A 25,618-nucleotide genomic window follows, 5' to 3' on the forward strand; every position below is an offset into this window, starting at 1 on the left:
CGGAAATGACGGAATCCGGAAATGAAGGGGGAACCTGAGGACCCGGCACTCACTAGTAGGTACCATGGCGAAACGCATCCCGGTACCTCAGCTCGAGGGGGTCACGCGTGAAGAGTTCCTGCAACGCATTTATCCGCAGGTGAGGCGGTCAGCTTCGTTCGTCGAGCGTATAAAGGAGCCACTTACTTTATTGCTCCGTGCCCGGCCTGGGTCCTGGCACCGCAGCCCCTTCCGTGGGGCAAACCTGTCAGGGGCTTGAGTCTCCAGCGCCTATGTGCGACTCCTTCTACGAATTAATTACGTAATTATCTTTCGGTCGCAGAAGCGGCCTCTCATTCTAGGTGTGATACGGAGGACTTAGCTAGAAAAGGAAAGTTACTTCTTCGTGCCTCGTTTCTATTATCTATAAGAAGGGAACTAAAACACCACCTACTTTACAGGGTTGTTGTGAGGTTAAAATGAGCTAATGTGTGTGAAGTGCTTTGCAGACCGCCAAGCGCTATTGTAGAAATAAGTATCGGTTCTTGACCCCCGTCTCGCCCGGCCTGAAGTTTGCGACTCCGGCGTAGCTATGGCTTCCCCTGGCGGCGCGGAGGGCGCTCTGCAGCCTTCCCGCGTTGCTGCCCCTTCCTGCGCGGGTTGCGTTCCAACTTCTGGAGCTCATTGGGTGCTTTGGACCTTGCTTGCGAGCTTCGTACTTTTTACATCTCACGTGCTTAACATAAAGCAGTGGATTTAGAGTCTGAAAAATCTCGAGTGAAAATCCTGCCTCCTACACTTCATAGTTGTGTGATTCTGGGCAAGGCGTTTTTGAATTGCTGTCTGCCTCAGTTTTATCATCTGTAAAATGGGAATAATGATAATAGACCCTAACTCCCAGAGTTGTGATGAGGATGAAATTAGACATTTCTAAAGCACTTTGCCAACCTTAAAATGATATATACAGGTTAGTATGTTACTAGTTACTTATGTTACTAGTATGTTACTAGTATAGTTACTTTTATCTGGCTCATTTCCATCCAGAATAAGGGAGCTCGGCTTCCGTTGCTTAGGTAGGAATGGTTTAGTTCAGCTAGATGGTGCAAGGGGTAAAGCGCTGGGGTTGGAATATTGAGGGCTCATTTTCATATGTTCAGATCTGGCCTCAGATACTTGCTAACTGTGTGGCCCTGGCAGAGTCAGGCAAAACCCATTTACCTTAGTTTTCTAATCTGTAAAATGAGCAGGAGAATGACAAGCTGCTCTAGTTTCTGAGATCACAAAGAGCCTGGAACTACTGAAGGAATAATTATCCTCTTCTCTGCAAAATTACTTTTCATTTACTCTGTGTCCTGTAAATTGTCTTCCCAGTTAGAATAGGAGTTCCTTATAAGCAGGGATCAGTCTGTGTATTCCCAAGCCTTAATATAGGGTCTGGCATAAAAGAAAATGCTTGATTGATATCTTCAGGACTTATATGCATATTTAAGTTAATGAAGCAAAGTATTCATCAGCCAAAAAACATTTATTAAGGACTTACTGTGTTACCAGGCCCAGTGCTGAGCCTTGGGGATACAAAGAAAGAAAGAAAGAATCCTTGCCTATATATTATAAATAAGGGAACAACATATATTCATTTGAATATATATAAAATGAATGCAAGATAGTTTGGGGAAAGGGAATCCTAATAGGTGTACCAGGAAAAACTTCATGAAGACATTAGTACTTAAGTCTTGGGGGAAACTAGGGATTTTGACAGAATAAAGAAGAAATACATTCTAGGATTGGAAGCAACTGATGTAAAAACAAGGAGGTTAGACCGAAGTGTTTTGTGAGTGGCTAGTATAACTAGATAGCAAAGTGCCAAGCAAAGAATATGTGTAAGGAAACTGGAAAGATCAATTTCTGAGGACTATATTGTGAAGACCGCGTATTTTAAAATCAGCTGGAGTCAGGAATTCAGGTTAGGGGAAAATCGTCAATCTTTATTCTCAGTGAAGAAAGATCGGAGGTGGAAGAGAATGGGCAATAGCAATTTGTGCAGCTGAGTCAAGAAGCTAGCTAGACCAGCAGCCACGACCAGCAGCTACAAACGTAGAACCCAGGCTAATCTCTCCCAGCCTCTCTTCCTGTCTCTCTGCCTCCACCCACCAAAATCATCATTTCCTATACAACACATCAGGGCTTGCACAGAGAGTGGGCGGGGGCCATTCTTTATCCAAGCATGTATATTAATAAAGTATAGTCCAATTACTATTTAGCCTCATGTGCTTGGGACCTCAGTGCATCAACTCAAGCCTCAGCCCATTACACTATATCAAAAAGTTTATATTTTATTTTTAGGGCAATAGGGAACCCCAGAGGTATAGAGTCGGAGAGAGAAAACTATTGAGAATGGCATGATCTGACCAGACAAACACTTTAGAAAATCACTTGGGTAGTTCTGTAGAGGACAAATTGAAGGAAATCCAAATAGAAGATTTACCATAGGAATGTCAGTTTCAGTGGAAAGAAGAGCTCTGCTGGAAATTACGGAGATAGAAGGGGCAACCAAATGGCATAGTGGATAGATTGTCAAGCCTGGAATTACAAATACTTGTCTTCCTGAGTTCAATCCTGCTCTCAAACAGTAACTGTGTGATCCCAATAGACAAGTCACTTTCCTTTGTTTGCCTCAGTTCCTCACCTGTTAAAAAGAAAAAAAAGTTGGAAAAGCAAATGACAAATTTTTTTTTGCCAAGAAAACCCTAAATGGGGTCATAAAGCATCAGATATAACTGAACAACAATAATGTAGCTAGAAACAAGATTTGGCAACTGATTGGATTTGTGGGGGTGAGACTGAGGATTTGAGAGTGATGCTGGTTTCAAATGTGAGTGATTAAAGAAGTTCCATTAGGGGGTGTTAGAAAAACAAGGTTCTGGATTTAAAACTCTAGTTAGTCAATACACATTTATTAAGTGTCCTCAAGGAGTTTACAATTGAAACTTTAAAGAAAACTGGAGGAAATTAGTCAAAGTGGTGGAGGGAAAACCTAGGCATGGAGTCAAGCAACAAGCATATATTAAATAACTATTTTGTGCTAGGCACTCTGTTGCCTTGTTCTGTTTTGTTTTATACAAAGAACAAAATAATGTCTTTGTGAAAATAGTTTACATTCTAGTGGGGAAGACAACTATATATATATATATATATATATATATATATATAATAAATGCAAATAAAATAATGCAGTTTTAAAAAAGTTTTTTAATTTGAAAAAGAGGGCACGAATAATTGAGATGCAGAAGGTGATGCTTAAGCTGTGTTTTGAAAGAATGGAAATCCCAATCACAAGATTTGAATATAGAGCCAGAAAGAACCTCAGAAGCCATCCTATCTAAACCTCCTAATAGAGAGCTAGTAACATAGTCGATATTTGAACCCAAATCTTTCAAGACCAGCACTTTCAGAATATTCTGTCTTTGAGGTAGAGTAAAGAGGAGAATTCATGCCAGGAATGGAGGACAGCAAATAGAAGGGTGGGAGAAGGGTAGGGCTAAGGAGCTGAAACAAGAGATATGAAGGTAGAAATGACAAAATTTGACAACTGATGGGATAAGTAGGGTGAAGCAAGAATATTCCCAGATTATGATTTTAGAAAATCAGAAAGATTGACTGAAATAAGGAAGCTGATAAGAAGGGGATGGTTTGAGAGGAAAGAAGAATTCAGCTTTGGAGTTTGTCTCAGTTTTAAATGTCCAAAAAACAATTGGTAGCGCAGGATGGAAGCTCTGGAAATCCAGATCTGTAAGTCATCTGCATAATAATTATAGTTAAGCCCATGGAAACCTCTGAGGTTATCAAGTGAGTGTAGAGAGAGAGAAGAGGGCCAAAGATAGAATCTTGGGAAATATTTACAGTTAAGGATACACCACACCAAGGACACTGAAACCAGTTAAACAAGTAGGGTGAGAACAATAAAAATCAAGAAAGAAAAGTGTTGAAGAGGAGAAAGTGATCAAGAAGAAAGGGAATAAACATTTTTCATTTTGCTTAATGTGTGCAGGCAATAATGCTAAGCATTTTACAGATATCTCATTTGATCATCATAACAACCCGTGCAAGTTAGTTAAGTGCTGTTATTATCATCCCCCCCTGTTACATTTGGGGAAATTGAGGCACCCAGGGTAAATGACTTGCCAAGGATCCCACTGTTGATAGGTGTGTGAGACCCAGATTTGAATTCAAATCCTCCTGGGGATAGGTCTAGAGCTCTGTCTGCTGCACTACTAGCTGCCTGGGTGCTTGGTCAGTAATATCAAATGTAAAGTCAAGAAAGATGAGGACTTGTCAAATAAAAGCTTGTTGGGTTAAAACTGGAAAAAGGAGGAAAGTAAAGACAACAGGGATAAAAACCTTAGAAAATACAGAGGGGGGAATATTGGAGATCTCAGCCAGAGCAAAGAAAGTATTTAGGAGAAATGAGGCTAGGGAATCATGGAAAGTTATGGTTACACAAAAGAATGCTAATTAAATAGTAATGGTGAGTAATGGTGAAATCTGTTATGTGACCATTCCTATACAGTTGAGCTAAAGTGATGGAGTTGGTCTTGAGATTTAAGGAAGTTGAGGCCGGAATATAAGGGATTGCCAATGTGATGCTGATTACAAAGGCATCAGTTGAGGAGTGGATGAAGGTGATTTAGATAGTACTTGTGAATTGAAAGAGAATGACTTGGGGGGGCGGCTTAGTAAACTACTTAATTAAAATAATAAAGGAGGAAAAGTTATTGAGTGTTAGAGGTAAAGGTAAGTAAAGTGGTAGTGGGATTCTCAAAGATCCGTGTGTGTAATAAAAGAGAAGGTACAGTCAATATTGCAAAGACTGACTTGGGGTATAGTGATCCTGGGGGAAGCCAAGTCTCAATGAAGCTAGTACCTGCAAGAAGTATGAGAGAAAAGGAATTTTGATCATTTTAGAACAAAATTTCTAGAGAGCACAGTGAACGGTTTGGGTGAATTTAGGATGGGCATGGCTAGGACTGAGAGGATGACGATGAGATAGTAGAGTTGGGTATAATTTGATACAGGAAACAGGAGAAGTCATAGGGAAGTAGCAGGTGACATGAACAGTAAAGCTCCAAGACTAGTCTCATAGTCAGATGTCAAGGATTGATCACCACCCTACTGCTGGGAGAGGGCTGTAGTGGTAGAGGGTGGAGCTTTCCTTCCTCCACTATCTCTACTGGAAGAGACTTTAAGTCATGCAGTATGCTTTACATAATGATACTTGTCCTCTCCTGAGAGAAGTATAAGAGATTAATATTTCTTAATTTCCTTTTATTTTGTTTTTATTTAATATTCTTTCTAAATAAAAAAAATAGTTCTTATGTTTGAGGTGAAAAGATTATCCTTAGAAAATCCAAACTCCAATAATAGTATTATAGTATTTTCCTATCTTAATTAGAATCCTAATGCTTTGCTCTTCAGCCTTTGCCTGTAATTTCTCTTGCATTACTTATTATTTTTAGTATTCTCCTTGTAGCCTTTGTAATCTGTCCTCATCTTTCTTTTACTCTTCTCTTCCATTCATCCCTCTCTTTGAATGTTTATTGATCAAATACTCAACTATACTCAGTCAACAAAAGAGATCAGATTTCTCTTCTAATCATAGAGAGACAGTGCATTGTGATCGATAAAGACTGAATTTGGTGACCTGGGTTTAAATCCCCATATCTTATAAGTATTAGCTCATTTCTGAACCTCAGCTGCCTCATTTCTAAAGGAGAAATAATAATAATACCTGAAAATATCTTTCTCATAGGGTTGTAATGAGGCAAACATTATGGGATTGTGTCTAAATACTTTGCAAACTTTAAAATCCTATACAAACAACAGCTATTAAATTTGAGACACATTATTTTTTTGAATGAAAACCATGCTCAAACCTGGAATTATAGAGTTAATAGGATTTAAATATGAACAGGATCTGGAAATCACCTAATAGAACACTTTCCTTTTACAGATGAAGAAACTGAAACCCAGAGAGAGGCAGCTACTTCTGAGCAGGAAATAGAACGTAGGTCTTCTAACTTGAAATATAGTACTCTTGCCATAGCACCATTGCGTGTACTCAGAATAGTTTCTGATTTTATGAAAATGATATCTTTGTATTTCAAAAGAAGAATATTGCACAATTGCACTTTTCTCTTGAGTTAAATAATGGCAGCAATATCAGGGCTCTGCTCTACCAATTTTTGCTATATAACTTTCAAAGTACTTAACTTCTCTGAGGCTCAGTTTTCTATAAAGTAGTTACATAATATACCACTTTCCTGTAGTGTTGTTCTGAAAGTACTTTGGAAAGTTATATCCATTCTTACATAATCGATTAGTACCACAAAAGCATAAGATATTATGGGAAATGGAAAAAAAGATAGTTTCATAAGAATGTTACAAGTGGGCGATTGGACAAATTACGTTATAATGAAATTGTAGTGGAGTTTGCCAATGGGATGCTAGAGATTGTGACATTAAGGCAATATTACATGGTGTAGGCCTATAAACTAAAGCATTAAAAATAAGATAGGTATTGTTATTAAATTTTTTTTATATCCTATATGTCATTGATAAATCACTAAATCCTTTTTGCATATAATTTGTAGATATTGTTTTATTTTAGCGACATTAACTTGTAATACAATTATTCTTCATTATTATTTTGATAATCAACAGAGAAAGCCAGTAGTGCTGAAAGGAATTGACCTTGGAACATGTACAACCAAATGGACAGTAGATTACATCAGTCAAGTAGGAGGAGCTAAAGAAGTGAAGATTCATGTTTCAGCAGTTCCACAGATGGACTTCATCAGTAAGAACTTTGTGTATAGGTATTCACTTCTAAGGTTTACTGTAGTGATGCAAATAACTTTGGGAAATATTCTAAGTATTTTTGTCCTTTTTGGGTTCTATTATTCATATAAATAAAAATATTACTGATATTTTGAGGTTTAGGCTTTTAAAAATCTAGGTTTATGTCATATAAAGATTTTTTTTTTTTTTGAAGTAACTTTTCCATAGGATACCCTTTGATTAGATTTCTTTTAGGGAATTACCAGAATCAGAGAGTTGAAAGGCAGCTTGTAAATAGTTCTTTTTTCTACTTAGACTAATTACATTTAAATCTGAGCATGTGGTAGGTACTCAGGACTTAGTGACTAGAAAGATGAGAATCTCTCTTTTAAAGCAATTTTTAACATTATTCACAGCTGAAAAATAACTTATACTTAAGTCCTTCACACTGCTATTTAGTAGTAAAATTATATATTTAGAACTGGAAAGAACCTCAGAATTTATCTTTTCATTACTTGCATTTTATATTAATTAAAGTAAGTACTTTTTAAAATTGTACTTTTTTTGAAGATGCTCTGTATGATATGATTTTCACAATAATCCTATGAAATGGATTGTGCAAATATCGTGATCATTATTTTAAATATGAGGGAACTGAGGCTTACAGAAGCTAAGGGACATGTCTAAGGTCATTATCTCATGTTAGCTGGGACTCAAACCCACGTGCCCCAACAGAATTTCCAGGTCCCCTGAATCTGAGGGCACTTATTCTTGGTCTTATAGAGAGTCCTTATAAAGAGTATAAAACAGTTATTTTTTTTTTTTTAATAGAGTAAAAGAATAGTTATGTAGAATAGTTGTAGTTCAGTCTCTAACTCACTGCTTTCCTCTCTAATATGACTGTTGCCTTTTAGTATAGGATTTTTATCAGTCAGGTAGATGTTCCTTCAAACAGTTTAGCTTTCTAGTTCTTCAGTCTTCACAAATTCCATGATCTTTTCCATTTCAGCCACAAAGAGGTGGTCACAGTCTTGATATTATTCATCACCTATAAAACTTTCATAATCAAGAATTCTGAAATTTCCATTTCATAATTTCATATCATAGCATGTCTCTTCGTCAGCCTATTTTTGTTCCTTATTATGAGTGTTGTGGTTGGGATCGAAATATTTAGTTCAAAATATACATGTAACAAATTCACAATAGCCATTCTCTTTGGCAAAAGCTAAATTTATTTAAGGGAAGAAGTTACAGACAAAATGAAGGGTTACAATAGACACCAGGAATGGCAAATAAGAAATAGATTTGGGAGAGCATATAATTAGCAAGGGAAAAAAAGGTAATTTCCCAGGGGAATTCATAATTTACCAGAGAAAGAAATACTGGATAAGATGGGAGTAAGTCTTTGATTGGCAGGTTGACTAATCAGAGTTGACTAGAATAAGGAGAAAGATACCATTAGAAGGAATTATCTGATAATAGAGTTTTCTGATAATAGCCTCTTCCTAACTGAAAGAGTAAGTGACATTAAAAATACTATTAAAAATTAAAAAAAAAAAAAAGATTTATATAGCTGCATAACCCATATGCACACATACACACAGATGGAGTTTTTTTGTTTTATAGACTTATTAAATATTATTTATAGACTTAGAGCTACCTTAAAGTGAAGATCATAGGTCCATACCAGAAATACTCATCATATATTAAGGGCATTTTTCATGAGGAATATTACAAGGGAATAGATAGGCTTTACAGTTGGTATCCTACTGACTACCTCCTGCCATTTTGTAGACTGAAAGATGTAGAAAATACAAGAGTCCAATGTTTTTATGATTTGTTGACTTTAAGAAAAACCCAAAATGATTGATAGAATAAAATGTTGCCTTAAAGAATCTTCTCTGAGCTTGTCAAAACTATGCTAAGTTCCTTAAAATGCATAACAATAAAGATAATCTTGTTTGATCTGCTGATGATTTCGAACAAAGCATGAAACATGATCATCAAAGACAATCCTTACTGTTGCAGAGGAGATCTTGCCTGGAATTCAAGTGGAGATTGCCTATAGATGGCAAGTTCTTTCAGATTTGTTTATCCATGAAATTGTACTGTTTATATCAAATCCTATTATACATTTAAAATCTAAAGTAGGAAACATGTAGTATTTCCTAAATGACTACTCCAAAGAGCTTGGCCTAATTACTGAAAAAAACCAAATAGATGAAATTGCCTTTTGTCTAGATTATGATATAAAATTAGATGCACAACCTGTGTGTGTATTTGTATGTGTCTGTATGGAAACTGATAATGAGTTTTGCCCAGAATTGAACAGCAAGATGAGTGGGCTGGGTTGTCTTTGGGAAACTGCAGTTCTTTTAATGATCCCAAGTGTCTCCATAAAACAAAAGCCTATCTTTTTTTCCTCACTTAAAAAGTATTTATTTTTCCCAATTACATGTAAAGATAGTTTTCAACATTCATTTTTGTAAGATTTTGAGTTCCAAATTTTTTTCCTTTCCCTTCTCACTCCCTAAGACAAGTAGTTTGAGCTAGGTTACATAAGTACAATCATGTTAAACATATTTCCATATCAGTCATGTTGTGAAAGAAAAATCAAAATAAAAAGACAAAATCATAAGGAAAAAAAGTAAAAATAATATGCTTCAGCCTGTATTCAGAATTGAATCCATAGTTCTTTCTCAGGATGTGGATGGCATTTTTGAAATTGTCTTGGGCCATTGTATATAGCTTAGAAGAATTAATTGTATCATAGTTGATCATCACACAATATTGCTGTTATTGTGTACAATGATCTGGTTCTACTCACTTCACTCAGCATCAATTCATGTAAGTCTTTCCAGGTTTTTTGAAATCAGCCTGCGCATCAGTTCTTATGGGACAGTAATGTTACATTACATTCATATACCATAACTTATTTATTCTCCAACTTATGTATGGCATCCACTCAGTTTCCAGTTCCTTGCCACTACAAAAAGAGCTGCTACAAACATCTTTTTACATATGAGTCCCTTTCCCTCCTTCATGATCTCTTTGGGATACAAGCCCAGTAGAGACAATGCTGGATCAAAGAGAATTCAGTTTTATAGCCCTTTGGTCATTGTTCTCAATTGTTCTGAAGAATGGTTGAATAAGGTCACAACTCCACCAGCAATGCATTATGTTTCAGCATTCCCACGTCCCCTCCAACATTTATCATTTTCCCAAAATTTATCTTTTTAAAACCTATAGTTTTCTGGTGATACTCTTTGACTGTAAGCACCTGAAAAACTGAATTTGATTATCATCCAAAGGCCAGTGGAGTAAACAAGATAGGTATGAGTGGGCTATAATATATTGTTCATTTGTTTTTAGTTTGGTTTGACTCTTCATAACCACATTTGGGATTTTCTTGGCAAAAATAATAGAGCGATTTTCTGTTCTTTCTCCAGCTCACTTTGCAGATGAGGAGACTGAGGCATAAAGGATTGAGTGACTTTCAGGGTCACACAGCTAGTGTCCGAGGCCAGATTTGAACTCAGAAATATGCGTGTTCTTGACTAGGCTCAGCCCTCTGTCTACTTCACCACCTAGCTGCCCTGTAATATTAAAAGAAAAAAAAAAACAAGAAAAATTATGTAGTTGTATAAAGGATACCATAAAAAGAATGTATGGTTTAATGGTGAAAATTAGAGATAACTAATAGATAACCAGGAGATAACCATGGTATCTGGAAAAAGCAAGAAAATTAGCATGATGGGTGGATCCCCTATGCTTAATTTGGGATAATATGGACAAAAGTATCACCGGAGAGACAGGAAGAAATAGCTATTACCTGCCTCATTAGAAGGAATACCTGCATATCTATTATGTTTGTGAGAAGATTTCAAGCACTAACAATTTTTTTAACTAACAGTAATGAATAAATTGGGGCAAAGACTTCTCAATGACTAAGGTGCTGGGAATGAGGGCTCACAAGATTTTTTAAGCTTAGGCATGTCTTTCTGATTGGCCTTAAAGTATCCCATTTGGACTCTCCTGATAAAAGTAAAGCAGTCTGATTTTAATGAAGATGTGGGTTAAGAGTCATCTTAGCTCCTCCCCATTCAGAAAATAGTCCTCAGATAAAGGATTAGGCTACTGATATTAGGAATAATCTGCTGCCGCAAACCTATCGGATTTTAGAGTAGAAGTAATTACAAGACATAAACTTGACCTTTAAGCAAGTTTTTCTAGGATGCAGGTAAAGGATAAAATTACAAGGGTAAGGAGTTTAGGTGGGAGAGTATTAAATCTCTGCCAGCTTAACTATGTCTTAAAAATAGGTAAAATTGAAAATTGATTTTAATTCTATCTTGATGTATAGTAGAATTGGACTTTTATATCTGTTCCCTTTTCCTGACCTAGCAACATATTGGAAAAACCCCAATATGGATATTTTTTCAACATACTATGGGAAGAATATTTCAAAGTACTACCCTTCACTTATTAGAAGAAAGTTGTATTAGCAACAAAAGTTTTGTAAATTTTTTAGTCATTAAAACTAAAGAAAATTAATTTCAAGTCATATTGTTGATTTTTTTCATGTTTTGTATAGGCAAATTCTGTCAAATCTCCAAATTTGAAAGTTTTTAGTGGTGTTATGAGATAGATTCAGCATGGTATTGTATGCATGGGTTTCATTAACAATATGAGGTTAATATATATATATATATATATATATATATATATATATATACTTAGAATTCTGAGCACAGTTTTCTGAGTGCAGTTCCTTGGCTCCTGAAATCTGTGCAGGTTCACCAAGATTTTGGTTTGGAGACAGTTAAACAGAGTTTCTAATATCCTGAACCATTCCTTTCTCATTAGATGCTTAAGCTGCCAAAGCATTCTTCTATCCTTGGTGCCTTTGAATTTCTCACCATTATGGTTTTCATCTATAATAGGGCACACATTGGATTTAATTGCTGTAAGCTTCTCTAAGAAACAGTAAGCACTGTTCACTTTTCATTAGTTTAAAGGAGTAAAAAAATCCTTCTGGAATGATGAGTGTTTGTAGCCTGTGGTTAATGATTGTTTTCAAGAGGGGTAAATGCCAAAAATATAATCACATGGTGTTTGAATGTCATTTTGAATTAGCTTCACCTCTTTTCAGATCTTTTAAGCTGATTAGAATTTGTTCTAAAAACTTGTAAAATCATGAGTTGGCTTATTTATTTATTTTTGCCTTATATGACTCTTTATGTAGTCATTCATAGGAAGTATAATTAAGGCTAGATTATCCATTATAATAAGGTAATAATGAAAATCTATAGTAATTAAGAATCATAATTTTGACAACACCCACTATCTACCTACTGTCAAATTACTTAATGAGAACTGTTAAAAATAGTTACCTTGGCACAATCTGTAAACATAGATAAATATGTTTGCTTATGGGTTGTCTGAAAATGAAACTCTTTCAATATCTATATTATGAAGTTATAAAAATAATAAAATGCTATTTCAAATATATAATTGCATAACCTTGAACAGCCATTCTAGTAGTTATTAACAAAATTTATCTTTTGACTTAGCCGTGATTCATGTGCTGTAATTTGGATCACTTTTTCAAAACTAGAATTATGTTTTGATTTTATACTCTGATTTTTGTGTATTTTTAAATTCATATTTAATTCATTTGTTTTGTATGAGGAACATTATTCATGATTTAATACTATAGGAAATATGTACATATTTTAAAGGAAGAAGGAGATTCAAAGAGAATATATAACATTAACAATTAAAAACCTATTAAGAAAGTGACAAAGGTAGAGACCCAATATAAGATCACTTCCCCAAGTTCCCTAGGAGTTTACATAAAGCATAGTCTTATGGCAATACTAGTAAGTAATTAAATGATCATATTATTAGTGGTATACAGTTAAAGAAAGTAGAAAAATAAAAGGCTTTTTATGATTGAGCTGACTGTATTCATAATGGAACATCAAAAAAAAGTGTTTTGCTAATTACTTGCAAATTTTCTAATATGCTGGACCTTAAATATTTATAGCAATTTAAAACTAGAAAAGGACTACAGTAATGAAAATTCTTTGCTCTGTTTAATGTTTTTAGTTCCTTGAGTACTTTTTTGAAATGCATGGATAGAAAGAACTACCATTAATAAAATTAATTGTTAAGATAATTAATATCATGACAGGGCTTAGTTCAGACTATTGCACAGATGAGGGAGGTGGGAAGTAGATGTATACATATTAGAGGATCCATACCTACTGGAAGCATCCACATTTTAAATAGGTAAGTTGGAGCGAGAAGAGAAGTAAAGATAAAAGAAGATTCATGGCTTCACAAAATAGAATAACATGACCCTTATTTATTCCATGACTTAAGTTAAACTTTCTCTGTACTGTTACTTACCTACAGCTAATTTATGTTTTACTTTTTTGTATTTTAGACTATGATATACTTTAAAATAGAAGACATTAATTATTATTTCTCTCATATAGAGCTCCTCGATCATTATTAATTCTTTGATTAATTTTAGGTATTCTTTTGTATTTCAGAACTTTGCCTTTTGACAAATTTATACACAGAGCAGCAGAAAACAAGCACACAGAGTTCTTTATTTCAGAGGTAATTGCTTCCAAATAGTTTCCTTATGATATAGTGGTATTTACATGCCAAGAAGACTGATTTTAAAATATTAGTGTAAATAATAGTGTATTTATTCAACTTATATTTTGCTCACTGAGTCTTTATTGGTTATACCATGAATAATCTTTTTCACTTTGAATTTGTTTTGAGCTGGCAGCTCAAGATAATGTTTACTAAAGGCTGCATATTTTGTTTAAAACTAATGTGATTCTTAAGGTATCCCTGGAAAGTGCCAACAGAACTCCATTTGCCTACTTAATTTTCCCCTGCGCTGTTCTTAGATAATAGAATTAGACTATCAGATAGTTATAATGCTTCATTCAAGAGAGTTAAAGGGGTGTGTATGTGTGTGTGTGTGTGTGTGTGTGTGTAACAAAAACATTTTTATACATACATGGAGATGAGACCAGTAAGAAATAAAATGAAACAGAACTGAGCAAATATCAAGTATCAAAGCGAGATAAAGGCATAAAATCTATAACACTGGTCTACCAAATCCTAGAACACTAGAACTAGATAGGTGTACTTCTTGAAACATTGATGGTAGACAGTACATAGGTTGTACAAACAGAAAATATTAAGTACAAGATATAAATAAACTTCTGCATGATCTCTAATATAGAGTTGAAAGAAGCTATGAATATTTAGGAGTTAGATCCTTAATTTTTTAAATTCAATGTTATGGTGTTTAAACCATAATCTCCCACAATATATTTGTTGATACTTTTGTCAGAGGCTGAACACTGAAACTAGATTAACTTGTCCCTCACATTAGCTTTTTATTAAATATGAAATAAATGAAAGTATTGATAAATACTTCCTAATTAATATTGTCCCTTGCTTTAGCCTAGTAAGCTAAATATGTATTATAATAAAAATTCTAGATTCAAAATGTTTTTGACATTTAATATCAGGAAATGTTCTTGATTCCCTATTTGAATTGGTGATTAACACCAAGAGATGTGGTTGAGGGAATTCTGAAATTCCTAATAAAGGAATAGCTAGATGGTGCAGTGGATAAATAGTGCATAGGTCTTGAAGTCAGCAGGATCTTAGTTCAAATTCAGCCTCAGACACAACTCTTAACTAGCTGTGTGACCCTAGTCAAGTTATTTAACCCCGATTGCCTCGGGGAGAATAAATAAAATTCTTAATAAAATGTTAAGTATCACTTGTTAAAAAAATTATTTTAACTATAATCAGTATTTATTAAGCACTTACTATGTTTGAGGCACTGTGCTTAGTGCAGGAGAATATAAAAAAGAAAAAATACTAATTTTATTTCTGATATATCATTAACATTTTAAATGTATTAATAGTACTTTGGTTCAATACTGTGTAATAGAAATGGAATTTTTTGTGATGTTACTAAAGTGAATTCTGATTCATATCTCTAGATGAAATAATGAATTTTATTCTATTTTGATTTCTTTGATGAGTTATTTGCACTTATTCATTAGCATGATTTGATTTTTATATTTCTTCAACTAGCCACCAGAGAGCATTAAAAGAAAGGATAAGATAGTAAAATTACTGAGCTTGTAAAAAGCCTTTTGACTAGATTGTTTTAAAGAAAGTCTACAACTTCTTTATTTTCCAATTCATGTATATTTAAAAATTAATATTAATGTCATTTCTTTTCTGGGGGTCTCCGTTAAGGATGAGAAGTACTACTTGAGATCACTTGGTGAAGATCCTAGAAAGGTGAGAATTTCAGTACCAAAATAGCAATATATTCAAGAATTTAGCCGTATTCATTGTGTTGTACTATGCTAAGGATAGTGGGAGGTAGAAAGGTTAGATTGATTCATTCCTTTCCCCTAATGAATCTTTTAGTCAAGAAGGGAATAACACAAATACAGAAACTATATTACACAATATTATATGCCAAGTGCATCAAGGAATTGAAAAAAAATTGCTCTTAAACAGTCTCGTTGTGACTAACCTGGGGAATTTTGGTAGGAGAGTTGGCATTTGAATGGGATACAAAGGAATTCCATCAGGTGAAGAACAGAGCTGGCTAAACAAAGTAAACAAAGGCACCCAAATGAAAGAATGAATTCAGCACTTATAAAGTACATCAGTTTAGCTAGAACATAATGTTTAGAGAGTAGAAAAATGAGATACAGATAGCAGACAACTGGGACCAGATTATAGGACTGGGGATGGGGAGAACATGATTTAGTGCCTTGCTTTCTAGGCAACACTAAACCATTGAAAATTTGGTCCTAGCATTACAAAGAGGCTTTATAAATGTTGACAAGCTTTGTTTTTAATGTTAAAATTTTATCCTTAAAAAACATGTAGTCTGATAAACATTTTTTCTTCCTTGTCTCATATTACTTTTAGAAAAAAATTCTAAACACAGACTGTTCCCTTTAGAGTATTATATTGGATTGTTTATCAAAAATATTTACAAAATAAAAAGTAGTAAAGCAGGGAGGAATAGCTAGGTGGCACAGTGAATAGAGTACCAGGCCTGGAGTTAGCAAAACTCTTCTTCCAGGCTTCAAAATTGACCCCAGACACTAGCTTTTAAATTTTAAAAATGGGGGGAAAAAAATCACCTTTTCTATCTCTGCTAGGTGAGCATGTGCCCAAAAGTCATGCCAAACCTCTTGCAAATGCTTTTCTCCATGCCTTTATTGCTTGTTGGCTCCTTCCTATAAATGAAATGATTGACCTTGTTCTAAACTTTTTTGAGTTGCCAGAAATTCTTCCTATAACTAATTCTTAAAGTTATCGATTTAGCATATTTCTTGAAGAAGCAAAATTTAAACCTAGTATATGCTACAATTAAATTTTGCTTCTTCAGTTGAATAATTGTGTTAATATATTTGAACAAACCCTGAATAGTTTATTGTGGTAGAATTTGACTTATATTTATGAACAAATTATGCCTTGTGATCACTAGCAAATGACTTCTAAGGGATTTACTGGCAACACTACACTACCTCCATTTTGTATCTTACTTAAAGAGCCCCATTTATTTTTAGCATAGGAAAATATTACTCTGATACTTCAGATATCTGATAGATTTCAAGAGTAACCATCCAGAAATGCTCCAAAAGGGCAATTTTAAATTTACAATTTAACATTCCTATTAGTATTGCTATCTGAAGTATCCAAGATGTGTGATGGAAAGAAAATGTATATTTCTCGTTTTGGCCCAGGCTTATGATTTCTTAGGTAGAGAAAATTCTGAGAAAAAAATTTCCCTCTACTAATACAGACTTGCTCTGCAATCTACATTTACATATTACTATTTATGCATATATGACATATACACATATATAACATGCCTATATATATTCATACATTTAGTCTGTAGCAGTGCCAAGACCTTTGGAACTCTCAGTTCATTTTGGCATTCTTTACTATCCATGTTGCCACATTCAGAAGTACCATTCTGATCCTGTCATAGTCTCATATATGGGCCAAATTCCCCACAATGAGATAAAAATACTTGGGCATATACTGAATAATATTAGTTTTTATAAGCACATTTAGGTTTTAGATAAACCGGACCTGAGGGGAAAATGTGCCTTATTTAAATCTGTATGACAATAGAATTAGGAAATCCAAGATGCTATGGATATGCTTTAATTTAAAACTATACTAATTATGAAGAGTTAATTTTTACATTCTTTAAAAAATAAAAATTTAAATTATGATAATAAAAAATTTAGCAAATATTTAATGAGGGAAGACAAGCTGAACATCAATTTCTTCTCCTGGGAGAGCTATTATGCAGAGGCATTTAATACTTATTTAATATTTGCCAAGTACCCACAAAGTGGGTTCCCTTCAGATACACACCTAAAAAAAATGATTGCACGGCCTTACTCCTTGTGAATGTAGTCTTAAACAGTAATACATACATGTATTAAAGTTTTGGTTGTGAATGTATATTTCTGTATTTGCAAGCCTGTTTTTAGGAATATATTTAGCATGTTCCGAGAATCCATTTACTTATTCTGAGAGACATACTTATTAAGAAAAGAAAATTGAAGTAGTTTTTTATTTGGCAGACAAGGGACTGGGAAGTTATTTCATTTATGGGCAGGAAAGTAGGGGGGAAATATAAAATTGAAGGAAAGGGATAGATATAAAGATTATTAAAACATGGTCCCTTATCATTATTTAGCTTATAATCTTTACGGTTAATAAAATATTTGGTTAAATTACTGACCAAAGTGAGTTTTGGTTTATTGAGGATATTTGGCTATGATATATCTCCAGTTGTCTGAAAAAGAAATAGCTTTATTGGCTAAACTGTTTTATCTGTATTGACTAAAATTCCCTTTCTTAAAACTCATTAAAAGATATTCATCTTTATAACTCCCAAATTGAAAGAATACAACTTGATCTACCATTTGAGAATGCTAGTTATCCATTCTTCATTGCTGCTAAAAACAGAATAAGAGTTCTATTAAGCGGGAGAGTTTGGGATTCATTTCTTTACAAGTTGTTAAAATTAGAAGAGGATTTTAGAAAAGGTATGCAATATACTTATCAGGAGATGCAAAGTTTATCAGATATGATTTTGTATGAATCTTATAAGCATTCTCTTCTTGTTAACAACTCTTTACATAATTTGTAGTTCTACTCTTCTGACTTTAGTTTTAAGTACCTGTGTCTTTCATCCTCCATGATTTATGAATGACTTTCAGCCAGTGAAGTTTCAACCAGCCTCTCTCCCCTTGTGTAAAAGCTTTCCTGTTCCTTTTAACTCAGCATTGCCACCTACTGCTTGGATTCCCAAAAAACTGAGGCTGGGTATGTTTCTGAAGTCACAGGTCAGAGGTGTTTTAGATGATTCAATTCAACAACTAATTAAGTACCCCATGTGTGGTGAGGCCTGAGCAATACAAAGATAGGAGCCATGCCAGCCTTGTTCGCAAGTAGCTCATAATTTAGTAATTTAAGGAAATGACAAGCAAGCCAAAGTGGAGGTGACGTTTTAGGGTGAGCTTTGAAGAAAAGGAGATACTTAACAGACTGAGAGGTAGAGGTGCTGACTGATTGGTGCAAGTAAAAGCAGCCTGGAAAAGTCAGGATGAGAACAGAGACAAACAAAACTGTGGCTGGAATGTATAGTACTTGAAAGGAGAGTATGTGAAGATGGGCTTGTTTCATTGCCAGTGTTAGAAATTGATACTTTTTTTCCTTGGGATCCACTAAAAGGTTTTTGAGTTGAGGAATGACATGATCATAGTGGCTTATTAGGTAGATTATTATAATAGCTCTAGGGAGAATGAATTGAAGAGATAGATTAAATACATGAAAGACTAGTTCAGCAGGTAAGGTGAGATATTAGAATCTAATTTAGATGGTTGCAGTAGGATTAAAAAGGAAAGGTTAAATATGGAAGGATGTGGAGGTAGTACCAAAGGATTTGTAAATTGATTGGATATATGTGGGAGAGGGGAAGGCCAGAGATAATTGCAAGGATATAAACTTGAGAGCCTGCTGGTGCTATTATTTTAAGTAGAAAAATCAAGGGAAAGAATAAATTTAGGAAAGAGGCGATAAATACTATTTTAAACATGCTGAGATCATGATGGAATTATCCAGCCAGCAATTGTAGATATAATGTACTGGGGAGATGTTAGGAGTAGAGATCAATGAAGCCATGGGAATGGAGGAGATAAGGGAAACATTGTAAAGAGAGGTGAGCACAGAACACTTGGGAATACACTCACACATTTAGCAATGTTTGTTCATTAGGAAGATTTCTGAAATCTTTTCATAAAATTTATCTAGTTAATAAGAGGAATACTAGAGAAACTAAAGTACTAAAGTACTAAAGTTTTCAATAGTAATAGAAATGAATATGCAGTTTTACAGGTAGCTTAAGAAATTTTAATCATATTGTATGACAATTTATATTAGTCTACCATGCATTAGTAATTTTTTTTTAATATCTTTCTCAATTCAGGATATTGCAGACATCAGAAAACAGTTTCCTTTATTAGAAGAAGATATCAAGATTCCTGAATTCTTTGAAAAGGAACAATTCTTTTCTAGTGTCTTTCGTATTAGTTCACCAGGATTACAGCTGTGGACTCACTATGATGTATGTATACAATGTAAATGTGAAAATTAAAACTAAGTAAAACTAAGTAAATGTGAAAAATAAAACTAAGTAAATTAAAACTAGTAATACTAATTTGGGTAGTTAATTCATTCACTTTTATTAGATATTCCTCATCTGAAAATACCTACTTAAAAATAAACAGAAAATAGAAGAGTCTAATGGTAAGATTCTTTTTATTATTTGGTGGAGCTGAATGGAGACAGAGGGTGATTTATTATGCAACAATTTTGCAGTAGGTATTAAAGTCACACTTAAAGTTTCTACAATATAAAGGAATATAATTTTCTGCCTCACATTGCTTTGTTTTAAAATCAGCTTATAGATTTCTCAGGTGGATTTTAGCAGTCTTCATTGACATAGGACAGACTAAATAAAGATTGTTATATTTTAAAATTTTTATGAGAATAAGAGTTAGATTTTTCTTTGTTTCAAAGGAACATTTTTGTTTGCCCAAATGATTTTGCCCTTTGTGGCAGTAGTGGGAAAATGACAGTTTGTAATTATTAAAAGTGTTTGAAATAATTACATTATACTTGAAAATTTGTTTTAAATTTTTATATCCAGACTAAATCCTTTACCTGAATGTAAAAGGCTACATGTAACTAATTTGAAGTCAAAATTTGGGAAATTTAAGTTATATTACCCCAGTGCTACAGAATTCATGGGTGAAAAGATTAATGTTCCTCTGACTGACTACAAGAGAAATGACATTATTTATATTGTGGGTTTCTCTTTTTGGTAAAAAACAAAACAAAACAAACCTTTAGTAGGAAAATTTATTACTCTGAATGTTAGCACTTAATAATTCATACCAAAAAAATGATAATTTGGAACAAGTAACTGTAAGTTAGTTTCATTAATTGTATTGATGAATTTTCCAGATCACTTTTCTGTATAAGGAATTTAGAGACCTTAGCCTACTTACGTTTGCCCATATAATAAAATTCATCAGTCATCTAAAAATTCATTTGCTTTTTACTATACATTTTTTGAATTTGTTACCATTTTGCTTTATAGGCAGGTAGAGTCGATATTAATCACCTCAACATTTTATAAATCGAAAAACTGAGTCCATAGAGAAGTTGACTAAGTTTAGTCACCCATAGGTGAGATAAAAAGACTGCAATCCACATAATCTGTTATTCCAATTGAATTTTATGCTATTTAGTTATTTCATTGAATTCTTCTGAGTTCTAGGCCATTTTTTTTTTTTAACCAATACACTATGCAAAAATACTACTGTTATTTTTGTTATACCACTACTGTGGTTATAGGAATCATTGGGTCCTAAATATAAATTTACCTGTCCTGTTAGATTGGGACATCAAAATAAGAATTTTAGGTATTATCATAGGCATGCATGAAAAAGAACTTTGGGCTAAAAACTAGCATTTGGAATGAATTTTTCATTTGATTAATGAAATCTTATTGGTCCCAGATTTTTATTTGATTTTTTGCATTTTAAGAAATTACTGATAATGTTTATTGACTTATAGGTTATGGATAATTTCTTAATCCAAGTGACAGGGAAAAAACGTGTTGTATTGTTCAGTCCTCGAGATGCCCAGTATTTGTATTTATCAGGTATGTATTCTATTATATTTTAAGCCAACATTTTTGCTGCCTAGTTTATTCAGTTATATTTCTTTAGAATTCTGAATCTGCATTTCAATAGAAAAAATCTTGGAGCTTGTTTCTAATTATGATTCATTGTATTCTCCTTTGTGTAAGAGTATATGTATAATAATAGACTATATGAAGAACTAGATTATTGGATTCACACTTTAATTATATTACATCAGCTTCAATGGATAATGGGAGGGTAGGTCAATGAAAATTGTCTTAGGTTTCAGCAGAATAATAATTGTTCTCCCAATGTGAACTAATAATTGCACCTTATAGTAGAGAGCATATTTTCAAAACTTGTATTGGTGATTGCTTTAAAAAAAAAAAAAAAAAAAAAAGGAAAAAAAAACGTGACTTTGTTAAATCTGTATTGTCTTTCTTTTTTTAACTTTTCAGGAACTAAATCAGAGGTGCTGAATCTGGATAACCCAGATCTGAATAAATATCCACTATTTTTTAAAGCTAGGAGGTTTGAATGTGTCCTTGAAGCAGGGGATGTATTGTTCATTCCTGGTAAGATTGCTAAAATTCACCAATATGCTTTTTAAACACTATTATCTTGTCCATCCTTCTTGATATGCATTTATAGTGCAAAGTTATATCTTATGTTATTTCCTAAATGATTGGCAATAAAACAGAACTCTCCAAAATTATCTATAATATAAAAATATAGTTATCTCTAGCCATTTGGAGAAACTGGAAGAAAATGCTCTGATCCTTTAAAATCATGTAGTCTCCATAAGTTTGTGAATATAACTTATTTATCAACAATTTTTGTACATCTTCTAGAGGAAATTAAAGAACATGAATACTTCTTATATCCACAATTTTGGTTGTCTTTAATCCTAACATTTCTGCTACCTTTAGCATGCATTGTTTTTGTGGACTTGAGATCTCATTTCTTTGTGTAGTAAACAGTATTTAATTTTAAAATCTATACCATCCCCATTTATTGAGCAATATAATAACATCTTATTAATCCTAAATTTTTTTAGCTCAGAAAAATTATATTTATAATTGAGATCAAAATTTAATTTTGTCTTTTATATAGCTGAATATAAGAAAAATATTCTTGGTGACTATATATGAATATGTGTATGTATTTGTGGTATTACCAAAAATTTAAACTTTTGTGATGGCTTAGTTGAAGCTTTCTTCTTCTCTAGAACAAGCTAGTATATTGCAAAATATCCTCATTATTCACAACACAATTTAAAAAGAAAAAAAAAATTCTTGCCTCACTTTGAACATTGAACTTTGACCCACTTTAATTTTTTCATGCAATGTATTTTTTGCTATTTACATCTTTTAGTGTAACAACGTTTAAAAATGTGTTTAACGTGCGTGTACATGTATAACCTATATCAGATTGCTTGCTGTCTTGGGAATGGGTAAAAGGGAGAGAGAAAATTTGGAGCTCTAAATATTACAAAGCTGAATGTTAAAAACTTTTTATATATCATTGGAAAAATACTATTAAAAATCAAAACAAAAAAGTAACATCAAAATCATGCTTTTTAAAAGAGCTCAAGAGAGTGAATTCCCAAGTGTTTTTTTTCTGTACTGTTTCATTTTATTAAAATCTATTTTATCATAATTATTTTTATACTTTTATTTGGTAAGATATTGCTGTAGCATTTTTGTAGCACTTTAAAGTTCTGAGTTTTTAAGGCTCAATTGAAATTCTATCAGCTAAACTCATATCTATTTGGTGGAGAAGCAGACTGCTAACAATGCCTTAGTCATAAGAATATAATAAAATTTCATTCATCCTTTCCACACACATCCTTTCTATAAGAGCAAAAATTTTGCTTTACCATGATTTTTTATTTTTAATAATCTAAAAGCAGTACGACAATCATAATTGCAACAGAAATGTAAAACTGAGGATACATTAAATGGGAATTTAAAAATGCAAATTTAACCAAGTTACAAAAAACAAATTACAGCTGAAACAGGAAATTTTTGAGAACAAAGTAAATTGTTATACGGAATCCAAGGTCAGAGATACTCCTCAAATAGTGGGAATGTCCTGTCTATATAAAACATAGGAGCTTTGATGTGATTGCAAGACTAGAGAAATGTAAACAAGTAACACAAACTACAGGCCCAAATTGCAGAACTACAAAACAAATATAACTTTATTATGCCTTTCAAGTTAAAAGGAAAATTTGCTTTTGCCAAAGGTTTGGAAAGTAAGAACTATGCTGTTGACACTTTAAATTGGTTGGCATTCTACAAAAGTTAACGTGATTCTATGAGTGTGCTAACGAAGGAAGCTTGATATGGGATTTATTTCTTACATTGGCTACATTCAATTTGTGATATTTCACTGACATTTTGGGGTTTTTTTAACTGCAAATTTATTTTTAACTTATCTTTTTTTAAACTTTTTTCAGCTTTATGGTTCCATAATGTAATCTCAGAAGAGTTTGGAGTAGGAGTGAATGTTTTTTGGAAGCACCTTTCTTCTGAATGCTATGATAAGACAGACACCTATGGAAACAAAGATCCTACAGCAGCCTCAAGAGCTATACAGATTTTGGACAGAGCCTTAAAAACACTTGAAGTGTTACCAGAGGAGTACAGGGATTTTTATGCACGGCGAATGGTCTTACGAATTCAAGATAAAGCTTTTAGCTCTAACTATGAATAGATAGTACACTAAAATAAGCTGCTTAGAAAATTCATACATTGTACAGAAATACTTAAATAAAAAATTATTTTAAAATCTTTTAAAAAATTGAAGTGCCATAGCCTGATCATTAAAACACCTATCAAGGATTGTTAAATTGTATTAACAGACTGTAAAAAGGAGTTAGGTGACAGCTTTACCATTTAGTTACATGTCTTTAGGCAAGTTTCCTAACTTCTGGGCTTCATTATTTGCAAAACAAGGCTGTTGAATATAACCTCTAAGGTCTTGTAATATTTTGAAATTAACACTCAATATGGTTTATCTGAATTGATCAGAGTTTGGGTTTCACTCAAGCCAATGTAAGGTTGATGTCCAATGTATGGTTAACGTCTTTTCCACCTGCCATTGCTTTTCTGCCATCTGTTTTGCCATGCTGAAAGTTACCTAATCCAAAGTTGGAAAAGTACATATGTTTGGTCAAAGAAAAAATTAGGTAATATGTCCCAGATTCCTGTCTTGTTATACTGTTAACACAGATAACTTAAGTCTGCCTTATATTACAGATTTATATTTGACATTTGTCAATAAGGGCAATTTAGATTCTGAATGGTTTTACATTACTTTGAATTTAGACAAATTTTCTTTTGGTGTATTCCATTTTTAATTATTATAAAGACAAGACATTTAATATCCCATGTACTTTTGTATTTGTGTAATATTAATGGAGGTAAGATTATAAAGAGGAACAGTTACAAATTTGGGGGGTTGTTTTTGCAGTTAGTGCTACCCTACCTTTTGTTGATCACAACACCCAAATAAGTTCCTCAGCCTCCACATACTAAACTCCTATTCCTTCAAAAACATCTATCAGGCTGGTTATTTTTTGGACAATTTCCTTACTGTCTTAGTTATCAGATATAAAAATTAAAGAATTTAATAAGACATTATAAACTTTTTTCCCCCAGGCAGGACCCAGTGATGTTTTCTAGAAATGGGGTGTGCTACACTACATGTGAAATTTTCTAACTTTTAACAATAGATTTCCCGCTGCTAACCATTACTGTTTTCTGAATATTACCTAAAATCCACTTCAGATATTTCCTGGAGTTTGAAGTTCTTAAGAAAATGCTACAATAGTGTCATAGCCTATATGGACATGGCTTGATAAAGGACCTGGTAGAGATACTAAGAGATTACATATTGTCTTTAGAAGTCAAGTTGTATTCTACTTATGTAATATTTATGCCATTCTCCCCCAGTTGCTACCTTCTGACCCCCGCTTTGCAATCTGTGACTAAGCTGGCTTCTGGCTCTCTTCATATCTTACTAGTGATTCTGTTAATACAACTCCAGGATTCGCTAGTTTTTGTTTTTCTACCTTAGTCATCTTCAACTTTTAATTCAGCATTTACTTAGAAACTGAAAATAATTTAAATCTATTAAGACCTAGTAAATGTTACTGCCATTGAGAAAAGAACCACTCATGTGTGTTTGGGCTGTATAATATATCTTCCCGAGTTCAAATCTGGCCTAACACTAGCTTTGTGACCCTGGGCAAGTCAATCTTGTTTGCTTCAGTTTCCTCATCTGTAAAATGAGCTGGAAAAGAAAATAGCAAATAACTCTATCTTAAGAAAATTCCAAATGGGATCAAGAAGAGCAGGATGTAATTGAAACAAACAGCAACCAAAAAAGCATACATCATTCTAGGCACATTCATGATTATGAAAACAACACTCATATTTAGGAATAGTCTAATCATGATCTAGTTAGGAAAGAATTGGACTTAA

At 33.3% G+C, this 25,618-nt stretch overlaps 1 protein-coding gene across 1 annotated transcript; it reads left to right on the plus strand.

The window, feature by feature from the left end:
- The first annotated feature begins 3 nt into the window (after window positions 1-3).
- TYW5 (tRNA-yW synthesizing protein 5) lies at window positions 4-23,927 on the plus strand. Its single transcript, XM_003764082.4, has 8 exons — window positions 4-139; window positions 6,697-6,851; window positions 13,374-13,443; window positions 15,124-15,168; window positions 19,406-19,543; window positions 21,061-21,148; window positions 21,587-21,703; window positions 23,590-23,927. Exons 1-8 carry the CDS (start codon window positions 65-67, stop codon window positions 23,844-23,846), a joined length of 945 nt encoding a protein of 314 aa, XP_003764130.1. The 5' UTR covers window positions 4-64; the 3' UTR covers window positions 23,847-23,927.
- The last annotated feature ends 1,691 nt before the right edge of the window (window positions 23,928-25,618 follow it).

The sequence above is a fragment of the Sarcophilus harrisii genome, chromosome 3 (genome assembly GCF_902635505.1).
Source record: "Sarcophilus harrisii chromosome 3, mSarHar1.11, whole genome shotgun sequence".
Lineage (NCBI taxonomy): Eukaryota > Metazoa > Chordata > Mammalia > Dasyuromorphia > Dasyuridae > Sarcophilus > Sarcophilus harrisii.

Bases quoted from the DNA above. Each gene is read 5' to 3' on its own strand.
- TYW5 (XM_003764082.4), top strand. From the start codon at position 65: ATGGCGAAACGCATCCCGGTACCTCAGCTCGAGGGGGTCACGCGTGAA. The intron at 140-6,696 runs GTGAGGCGGTCA...GATAATCAACAG, and splicing joins TGCAACGCATTTATCCGCAG to AGAAAGCCAGTAGTGCTGAA. The intron at 21,149-21,586 runs GTATGTATTCTA...TTAACTTTTCAG, and splicing joins CCAGTATTTGTATTTATCAG to GAACTAAATCAGAGGTGCTG.